This window comes from Acanthisitta chloris, unplaced genomic scaffold (genome assembly GCF_000695815.1).
Source record: "Acanthisitta chloris isolate BGI_N310 unplaced genomic scaffold, ASM69581v1 scaffold27331, whole genome shotgun sequence".
NCBI classification, from domain to species: domain Eukaryota; kingdom Metazoa; phylum Chordata; class Aves; order Passeriformes; family Acanthisittidae; genus Acanthisitta; species Acanthisitta chloris.
This window is the reverse complement of record NW_008655870.1, coordinates 19,764-30,113: the sequence shown is the minus strand read 5'-3', so window position 1 is coordinate 30,113 and position 10,350 is coordinate 19,764. Positions and strand designations below refer to the sequence as shown.

The 10,350-nt window shown below is 38.0% G+C and overlaps 2 protein-coding genes across 2 annotated transcripts in view; one reads left to right on the top strand and one right to left on the bottom strand.

The window, feature by feature from the left end:
• The first annotated feature begins 6 nt into the window (after nt 1–6).
• FKBP7 (FK506 binding protein 7) lies at nt 7–6,162 on the top strand. The gene is made up of 4 exons (XM_009084107.1): nt 7–96; nt 3,098–3,249; nt 5,378–5,511; nt 5,811–6,162. Exons 2-4 carry the CDS (start codon nt 3,174–3,176, stop codon nt 5,970–5,972), a joined length of 372 nt encoding a protein of 123 aa, XP_009082355.1. The 5' UTR covers nt 7–96; nt 3,098–3,173; the 3' UTR covers nt 5,973–6,162.
• A 1,693-nt stretch (nt 6,163–7,855) lies between these two features.
• Nucleotides 7,856–10,350, bottom strand: part of DFNB59 (deafness, autosomal recessive 59) — a 7,970-nt gene continuing 5,475 nt past the window's right edge. Inside the window, exons 5-6 of the mRNA XM_009084106.1 lie at nt 9,438–9,542; nt 7,856–8,157 (exon numbers count right to left, since the gene is read on the bottom strand). Of these exons, the coding sequence (XP_009082354.1) occupies nt 7,856–8,157; nt 9,438–9,542 (407 nt within the window). The remainder of the gene's footprint in view (nt 8,158–9,437; nt 9,543–10,350) is intronic.

Below are 10,350 nucleotides of genomic sequence, written 5' to 3'. Positions count from 1 at the left end.
CCCCGAGGCCTGCGGCCCGAAGAGCAAGAAGGGCGATCTGCTGAACGCGCACTATGATGGTTTCCTGGCGAGCGACGGAGCCAAGTTTTACTGCAGGTGGGTCGGGGGCACAACCGATTTAATCTAATCACAGCCCGAGCCCCGCGGGCAGCAGTGGGTGCCACTCGCGCTCAGCCACTCGGTCCCACCGACCACATCCGCGTTAATAATTCCCCCCTCCCCCCCCGTCTCGTCACCGAAATCGGGAATCAAACCCCTTAACAGCAATGTAGTATTAAGCACGGGCATTATTTATGCACTGGGGATGCTTCTCCAAGCTGCATCTCAACTGTCCAAACTTTTTACTGTTTATGCATTTCAGAAAACAAATTAGTGTCACAAGTTACCTAACTCTCATTAATTAGTGTTCTAATTAGTGTTCTGGCCTCTATTAGCTAGTGATTCTCTTGCTCCTTGTGGTAATTCGTCGCTTTTGAGTCGGTAGCTTCTTGAGGGTCTTCCATGGGGGTTGTAGATGGTCTCTGGTGGTTCCTTGTGGTTGTTGAAAAGATGTCCATTAGTGTCCTTTCCATGAATTTTGAATCTTCCTTCCATGTATGGTCTTGGCTTAGCTCATTATCTCATTTGTAATTTAAAAGTTCCTTACCTTGGTCTTAGTTTACTTCTGCTGGCTCATCTGCACTGCTCCAGGATGAGCCATCACAGCTGTGAGAACTTATGTCGTTGGGTGCATTCTTGCCCCTTACAACAACTCCCCCTTTGAGACTTAGTCGACAGTTAGTCTTGGATAAGTTCATTTCACCAATTAGCACTACTCTACTAAGTTTGTAACATAATGCAGCTTAACTGCTTGAAAATCATACATGACAAGAGGAGGGTGCAAATGGTACAAAGCTGTAAACAATGTAATCTGAGGCATGTTTTTTTTTTTTCTGTGCATTCTAGGCCTGCAAAGCCACAGAAGGAGTTAAGTATGTGATTCCAAAGGGTCAACTTAGAAATAGGGAGCTGAGATCCCCTGGTGTCAGTCTGAGCCTTTATTTTTCCTCAGGCAAGTGTTGAAGGGTGCAGGGTTTCTTTAGGGCCAAGAGGGACCAGCACCAGAAATCAAAGCTGTGTTTGAGGCCAGTGAAGCCTTAACCCACACAGAACATGAAGAACCACTTTGGCAGGGTGGAAAACATAAAACCTCACCATGTTATCACGTGTCGTGTTCTGTGCTGTAATCTGTGTGTTGGGAGGAGGAGGAGCTCCTGGTAGGGATGCAGACTGACTGTTTTAGACAGCAACGTGAATACAGCATGCATTTCCACATAGTTGGCACTAGGCAGGGCAGCCACGTTACAGTAGTGGTTTGCAGCCTTTTTGCCTCTTCCCTGTCACTGCTTCCTCCCTCGATTCGTTGTGCTGTCCATTTTGCCCCAGTGTTAGCATTTAGGCCTTTGCTTTTTCCCTTTGTCCCATCTGTCTTCAGGCTGTTTCCATTTGGTTTAGCTTGCTTTGCACATAAACCATTGTGGAAAAGCTTTACTTTCACAGTGCCTTGCTTGTAATGACAGTCCATCCTGGTAGTGAGGCAGGACTCTCCTATGCAGAATTATGGAGGAAAATATTTTCTGTCTTACAGGTACCTGGCTCGTTCCTCACTCCTATTTGTACAGATCAGACAGTAGCTTAGCTTATGACAAGATCTGGATTCATTCCCCTCACTTGTATATTTTAAGAAAACATTAATATAGGATAATTCTACATTTAACGGTACCATTTTACTTGCATTTTTTGGCCTGTCAAAGTGACTGATTTTGGTACAGATATTGTTGCCCCTTGGCTTTTGAGCTACATGCTGCTCAATTGCTGTTCACTGTAGCTCACATACTGGGGATACCTTGTGACCAGAACCTGCTTTAAGCATCGAATATCTGAACTGAACAGAGCTGTAGGTGAACACACAGTACTGGAACCAAGATTGCTGCATTTCCCCAACATGCACCTGCATTCTCGGTCCCATCCCGTCCTACAGTGATCACAGAATTATAGGGGTCAGAATGGACCTTACAGATCATCTAGTCCCAACTCCCTGCCATGGGCAGGAACATCTCCCACCAGACCAGGTTGCTCAAGGCCTCATCCAGCCTGGCTTTGAACACTGCCAGGGTTGGGGCAGCCTCCCTGGGCAACCTGTGCCAGTGTCTCACCACCTTCACAGGAAAAAGCTTTTTCCTAATACCTAGCCTAAATTTCCCCTCCTTCAATTTGAACCTGTTACCCCTTGTCCTGTCACCGCAGTTCCTAACGGCTCCAGCTCCCCTGTAGCCCCATCAGATACTGATAGGCTGCTATGAGGTCTCTGCACACCGGACTGAACAGCCCCAGCTTCCTCAGGCTGTCCTCATAGGGGAGATGCTCCAGTCCTCTTACCAATTTCATAGCCTCCTCTGCACTTACTTAAACACTTCCATGTCCTTCTTATGTTGAGGACACCAGAACTGCACTCAGTATTCCAGGTGGGGCTTCACAAGAGCAGAGTAGAGGGGGAGAATCATCTCCCTTGACCTGCTGCCACACCTTTGGATGCAGCCCAGGATTCCATTGGCTTTCTGGGCTGAGCTTGCACTGCAGCTCATGGTGAGTTTCTCATCCACCATCATGCCCAAGTCTCTCTCCTCATTGCTGGTCCCAATTACTTCTCTACCCAACCTGTAGCTATGCCTGGGATTGCTATGACCCAGTTGTAGGACCTTGTACTTCATTTTGTTGAACTTAATGAGGTTTGCATTGGCGATGTGAACAGATGAAGGCATTTTCACTTTCTAGTGCTCCCAGTGCTCTTCTTGGAGACTTTCTGCAGTGGCATCTTGTTTCTGGCATGCAGTGTACATGATCAGGAAGATCAGATTGCTTTGTAACAAGTTTCACTTGTTGGTTTTTTTTTTAAAATCAATTATAAATGTAGCAGAAAAAGTGTTAATACTCTGCATTCTTGCACTTTAAATGTTCTTGTGTTCTAATAATCTAATGTATGTTTTTACTGCTAATTTAAAGTTATGTAAAAAACCAATCAAATTTAGTGTTACTCATACACAATTCTTTTTAACAGTCGGACACAAAATGAAGGTCATCCCAAATGGTTCGTCCTGGGTGTTGGACAAGTCATAAAAGGGTTAGATATTGCTATGATGAATATGTGTCCTGGAGAAAAACGGAAAGTGACAATCCCTCCATCATTAGCATATGGACAGCAAGGATACGGTAAAGAAGTTTTGACACTAAACTTTGTCTTTCCTCTGATTTAGCCTTTCAAACATACAGTATTGAAAAACACTATTAAAAATTGCTGCTACCATTATTTTTGGAGGCACTGCAGCTGTGCAGTTTAAGTAGTCCTTATCATAGACCCACACCCAGGCCTTGCAGTTTGCACTAGAATTCAGTGCATGGCACCCAATGTGTCATACCCAGGTATTACCATAGTATGAAAAATTGATAGCAATAGAAAGAGCTTCATGATCCATATCGGTACTTCTGTCTTAATCTCTTAAATTCTAATAATGCTTAATTTCTATTACTTGACTCATACCTGCTTAGCCTTTTAATGACAATCTGCATCTTCTGAGCAAAATGGAATATAATGCAGCTCAGTTAATCTGCGTAGAAATAATTTGTTTAAAACACTGCTTACATTCTGGATAGTTAATGGGTATCATCACATTACACAGTAATTGGAACAGTGCAATGCATGAAATCTGATTTGAATATAAGATAATTAAGTGTGCAGACTGCTTCAAAAAAGTTGCAATCCAAGTTCTATGCAGTGTTTCAGCACTCAAATGTAGATAAATTCAGCTCTGGCTTGGGTGTAGTAGTTTCTGTGGAAAGGTATCATAGCAGTTTGGTAGTTTTGTGTCAGAATTCAATGCACAAATTTTATCTTTTGTACAATTTCATGCAGAAAGGAAAAAACACTGATACAGATAAAAGATGTTCTTTAACTAGTGTTAACTGTTGCTAGTGTTAACTGATGCTAGTGTTAACTGTTTGTTCTAGGTAGCACTTGAAGAAGTAGTATTTTCCTACAGCATACCTGTCCTCTGTCTCCGCATATTCCTGCATGCTGGGGAAGATGCCTGCCTAATATTGAATTAGAAAAGATGCATGTGGCTTTCTAAATCTTTACATGTCTTTCCTTTGTTGGTATGTATATTTGTAAACTACTGGCACTGGATTCTAGTATTGTATCTTTCTTTTGTAAGTAGATATAAACCATGATTTATATGCAGATGTATTTAAAACTTTTGCTTTTCTAAGAATTGGAAGGTTAAAATCTTTTAAACTCTGAAACCTGTCGGTTTTACTATGGCTATTTTAGATGAGTAATGTGAGTAATAGCTTTGTTTACCTTCTGTTTATAAACAAAGTAGATTCTTTCACTTTTCTTCAGTTTATGAAGGAGAGAGACAAGCTCAAAATTCTGTCAAAATTCTGAGGTTACAATGTCATGCTCACTGGCTTTGGCTATGAATAGAAGCTATTTGCATGTTTCCATTTTATTTTTACACTGCATGATTTCTTGATGCTCTTTTCGCACTACTTTTAGAACTCATGAGTTAGTTACTGTCTCTTTTCAGTTCCAGTTTTTTTGCCAGATGCATGATACCTGTGTTTATAGGCAGTGCTGGCTGTCATCAGGTATCAGGAAATGCTTTGATCCAGGAATAACGAAGTCTAACTGGTTTTTTGATTCAGAGACCAGACAAATTATTTCAGCAGTTTGGGAGTTTTGCAGGGTTTTTTTGAAGGTCAGATGACTTACATTCTATTGCTTTCTTCTGAGACATATGTTTTAAACACTATTTTACATCAAGTCCTTTTACCACAGGTGTAATTCATAGGAAGTGGGTAAAACCTGAGAGTGGCTGCTTGTTTCTTTGGACAGAAAATATATATGAGCATTGGTCTAGTACTGTAATATTTTAAATGAGAGTGCAGCTATTTAACAAAGGCATATGTCTTGGAAACAGTCTCTTAATAAGCCTTGTCATACAACAAGAGTGTTGAAGAGTGAGAACTGTAGAAATGCTTGTTTTTCATGATAACACGAACCATACTCTTAATTTTTAAAAGTACATGGAATTGATATGAGTGATATTATTTCGTTTCAGGGAAGTATACTGTTAGCAAGTCTCTCTCAAAATCTTTTATCTAACATAGTTGAATGATCTTCCTTTCTAGATGTACAATATTTAAATTCAAAGTTTAATCTGAATATCAACACAGCCTTTTGTAATTAAAAAAAAAGCTTTACATGTGAATTTATCATAGCTGTGAACTCTGACCAGTGTCTGATTTCATAAATGCTTTTCTTTTCCTTCATTCATAGCACAGGGTAAGATTCCACCCAATGCAACACTGATCTTTGAGATTGAACTCTATGCAGTAAATAAAGGACCTCGTAGTGTTGAAGCATTTAATCAAATAGACAAGGATAGTGACAAGAAACTCTCTGAACTCGAGGTAATATGATGTCAATAATTTATAAAACTAGAGGTATGGTTGGATCAGTTTTGTCGTTACATGAGCTGCCTCTGCTGCAGTTGATCATGTACAGCTTCTATGTAGTTACACAAACTACACTGTGTAATGCTGAAATTTGCTTTAAATTTTGTTATGTCTCAGACTCACTGTAGACAAACTGTAGATGTGTCTGCACTGGAATCACAATAACTTACACATATACTCCAAGTATCCTCAATGATAGCTGTTGAATACTGCCATGAAAGTCACAATGGTTGACTTAACGCCTTTTCTTCTAGATAAGCCAGTATTTGAAAGAAGAATTTGCAAGAGATGGCAAAAAACGTCATCCCTCAGCCCACGATGAAATCTTAGCTGACATATTTAAGAAGAATGACCATGATGGAGATGGTTTCATATCTGCAAAGGAGTACAATGTCTACCAGCATGATGAACTCTAGGTACCTATAACATCTTTGGCTGTTTTCTGGACACTGAATTCTAAATACTTTGTCACAGAAATTTTTGTACTTTTTTTGTCGTGGCATCTTTTTGTATCTCTTAAGGTGACTGTAAAAACCTTATTTTTAACATTGAGCTAATAAAATGTGTTAGATATTTCAAAAGAAAGAAATAAAATTGGAAAACACCATGATCTATCACTAGTAGTTCTTGTGTCATGTCCTGACTTCAGTATTGCTCAGTATTTTTCATTGTGTAAAATACTGCTAAAAAAATTATTTCTGTCCTATTAAGCACGCAAAAATGGATCCAGTACCTGTTGACATAGTTAGAATATAACTGATGAACATTTTTGAGTCCTCTGTAAAATTAAGAGAGAAAACAGAATCCCAGGAAGGTAACTCTGTTAGACCCCTGCAGGCTCCTAGGTTAGCTTCTTGAGGAACAGCTGTTTGCAGCAATTAAACGTAAAAGGCCTTAAAATAAATGAACACTGTTTATGGATTTTTAAGATAAAACCACATATATTCTTAAAGCAACTTAAAATAACCTCTGATGTAATAATAATACGAATAATTTAAAGTTGATGAAAACAGTGTTTTAAGTGGGTTTTTAGACTTTGACTTAGTCAGTTATCAAGTTAGCCAGTTTATTCAGCAGCACCAAGTTAAGAATCCACACTCGCATTTACTTGGATGAGGTGGGTGATGATGTAGGATACTATATGTAAACAAAATAATTATTTGGGCATCATTCTGGTTTTCCTCACTCTGGAAAAATGCAAAGAAATAGTGATAGTTCATAGACAGTACTTTGGGCTCCTTAACAGTTCTGCTTATGCAGATATAATTATAACACTTGTAGCATAATTCACTCTTGTCATGTGAAAAGCAATGGCTGTATTCATTTCAACATGTAATAATCAGATTTACACAGTGAAGTGGCAGCATAAGTGAAAAAAGCTTCCATACCTGGGTTATCCTAAAAATAATTTTAAAAGGTAGAAAAACATTTCTTGTTTTGCCAGTTTAAAACAGAATGGTGAGAGGTTCATCAGTGCCCTACCCAACAGCGTGCCCAGTCCCAGTACTGGACACAACTCTGTGGTGTACTCTCATGTTACTGTTCTCAACAGATTTAATTTTCTGTGGTTGAGATCTACAGGTTAAAGACCTTCACCCCTGAAGTCTTGTTGGTGTATGTAGTTCCGTTATTTTCATAAGCTTCCAAAATATTTTCTGCTAAGCAACTTTTTTCTGAGCACAGAAAAGGAAGTCAAGAACATCTGTGACAAAATCCAAATGCAAAGTTAGACTTACTGGTACTTTTTAGTAATCTAAACAAACTGTTGACCTACAGCAATGACATCCTAATATGAAATGCTTATCCCTAGTTTCAGTTGTTCCCTTTTGTAAATGAAACATTAGACTGAGCTAAGTTTTAGCATGCTTTTTAACCTGATACTTCAATTAAACATTCATGAGAACACTAAATTATTAACAAATATTCTCGTTTTACTATCATATGCCGGTGTAGAGAAAGGCAACATTTTGGGGATTTAACAACAAGTTTGTGTAAACAACTTAAAGTAAGTTCTAGCATATATTTTGACATTATGAAAATACAGTTTAAAGCACATTTTTCATTATCATGATAGTAAGAAGGTCCTAGAAAGAAGAAAAGCAATGTCAGAGAATACATGAGGGTATTTTAATGTGAAAGGTCATTGACTGTGAAGCAAAGAATTTGAAGAGAATAGTGTAATAAAATGTTTTGCACTTTCACTATTTTGCATTTCACAATTTGAGTCATATTTACTAACTGAAAAGTTTGTGGCACAGTTATGCCCATGTCTGTGACAACAGGCACTTACCTAGCTCAGTTACTTTACTCTCTTATGCCAGAGGTCAAAACAGGGCACAGCATGCAGTCGTACATACTTTTGTCCATTGAAAGAACACTCTAGGCATCCATAGACTGTCTCCCTTTTAGAACTTCCCATTCCACAAAGGACACAGGGACCTTTGGGAATGTTGTTATTAAGTAAATTAATTCGGATATGAGAACCTTCTCTGAGATAGCTTGTAGAGAGATCAGTCATGCTCGCAGCTTTTTCATAATAATCTGCAAAAAGGTCCTCCAGGTAAGCATCAGTGTCAGGAATGATTTCCACTATTCGTTTATCTGAAAAAGAAGAGAAAAAGCAATTGTTTGTCATTACATTATGAACTGTTTAAAAAACATCTCAGTCTAATTATGGAAGTAACAACTGATTTCACAAAACCATTCTAAGCATGCCATGTAGATTACTTCACATCCAAAACCCTGTGTGATGAAAAGTTTTCTATAACTTCACATAAGACACTGACAAAAGCCAGAAGCTTTTTCTATATGACCTATGTAATTATATTTTTAGAAATGTGCCTGAAAGATAGGCATGAGGCAAGTTTCTGGGAAAATAGTGCAAAGTCAAATCACAACTGGGTACTTCCCTGCATTTATTTCTGCATTTCTAGTTTTATATTCTAAACATTGTAAATTCACATTTTTTTCCTGTTTACAAAAAAAGTCCCACAAATACTTAGCTTGGAGTACTCCCTTTTGTCCTCCTGGAAGATTTCTGAGAATCCACCTTTCTCTCTCTTCAGTGACTGATTACTTTAGATTGAATGACAAACTTCTAGGCAACTACAGCTACTGAGATGCATCATGCCCACTGGAGATATATTCGCTTAGTGTGGACAGGAGCAGGACTGAAGGCTTGGTCCATAAAAATCTTCTGATCAAGAATAGGATGGTGCAAGGCAAAGGTTACTTCTACAGAGGAACCTTTAGGACACGTTACCTGCTCAGCATTTATCTTCACACTCAGATTTGCAGATTTCCAAAGTACTTAGACCAAGGAGTGTTGCAAGTATAAGATCTTTGAAGAAAATATAGCTGCATACAGTGATACTCAGTTTTGAGGAATGTTGTGTTCATATTAGAATGAGAAAACAACTATGATGGTATCTTGCCCGTGTCCCTGCCATGTGAACACATAGTCTAAAGAGTACATTCAAATATTAATATTATTTGGTATTTAAACTTACAGTGTTTGCCCTCAAATACTACTTATAGATTATAAATTGTATTGCCTAAGATGAGTTATAAATGGCAAGAATATGAAATAGGTACAATGGTAACTGAAGTTAATTGTATAATTACTCCATACCAGTTAATCAACAGCCATAATTCGTTTTAAGAAGTTGTAATGAACAGCAATACCATAAATTTGTTATCTGTGGAAGAGTCAGATTCTAAAATACAAAACTTTACAATCATTTCGATACAAAAGAAATTGAGAGGTGCACTTTCCATCTTTCTTTTCTTTAAACATTGATCTTGCACAGAAATTAAAGAGACAAAAATACAAATTTCATGCATTCAATAAGGCATTTGTATATAAATATCAAAAGTCATACTTCGATGAAACAGGTTATTCTTTAACCTCCTTAATTTGGTCAGTGAAGATGATCCAGATTTCTCTTTTTCAAATCCTCCTTTTGAAATTGGAGTCACACAGAGTTCTGTAAAATTGAAAACTAAGTTTTTAGCAGAACAAAACATAAAAGCCATAATGGCACAACAGAGTTTAATATGCTTTCTAATCGAGAAAGCTAACAGTGATTAAATTCACATTTGCTAATGTTTCTATGACCAGTACATTTTTTTAATACAAGTCTGCACACAATAATAATCCACAGAATCAAGTGACACAAATTCTTTGGGAATTTTAACATACATCATCAGAATTTGTTTTGCTTCATACACAAATTATGGCCATGTCAAGGGATTAAGCCAGTTAGGATAAACAGTATAAATGGAAACACTGATTCTGAAGGAGAAACATTTCTGTGATCTTATTTGAAACTAAAAATGAAAAATAATAAGCAAGGCTGTGAGTTCTGTAATCATCTCTTCCAATACTGAACCAACTTATAAAACTTTTCTTTAAATAAGCATTATATATGTTTTGACCCATAACTTCAAAGAAAACCTTTAAAGTGAAATATAAAGTGTGTAAATTTTTTTTAGTAGTTTCCAATAATTGTGATTATTTCTTCTTAAATATCTTCGGATATCCGTATGTGCTGATGTATCAGACTGTATCAGCTTAGTTTAGAAGCTCTGTATACTTTTTTCTTCACTTGGATCTCTTTACCTGCCTATTGTATGCAAAACTGATCAGATAATCTCATAGAATCATAGAATTTTAGGGGTTGGAATGGACTTTACAGATTACCTGGTTCCAGCCCCCTGCCCTAGGCAGGGACACCTCCCACCAGACCAGGCTGCTCAAGGCCTCATCCAGCCTGGCTTTGAACACTGCCAGGG

Coding starts and splice junctions, on each gene's coding strand:
- FKBP7 (XM_009084107.1), top strand. CDS start 3,174: ATGATGAATATGTGTCCTGGAGAAAAACGGAAAGTGACAATCCCTCCA. Junction 3,250..5,377: donor ATATGGACAGCAAGGATACG/GTAAAGAAGTTT, acceptor CTTCATTCATAG/CACAGGGTAAGATTCCACCC. Junction 5,512..5,810: donor AGAAACTCTCTGAACTCGAG/GTAATATGATGT, acceptor CTTTTCTTCTAG/ATAAGCCAGTATTTGAAAGA.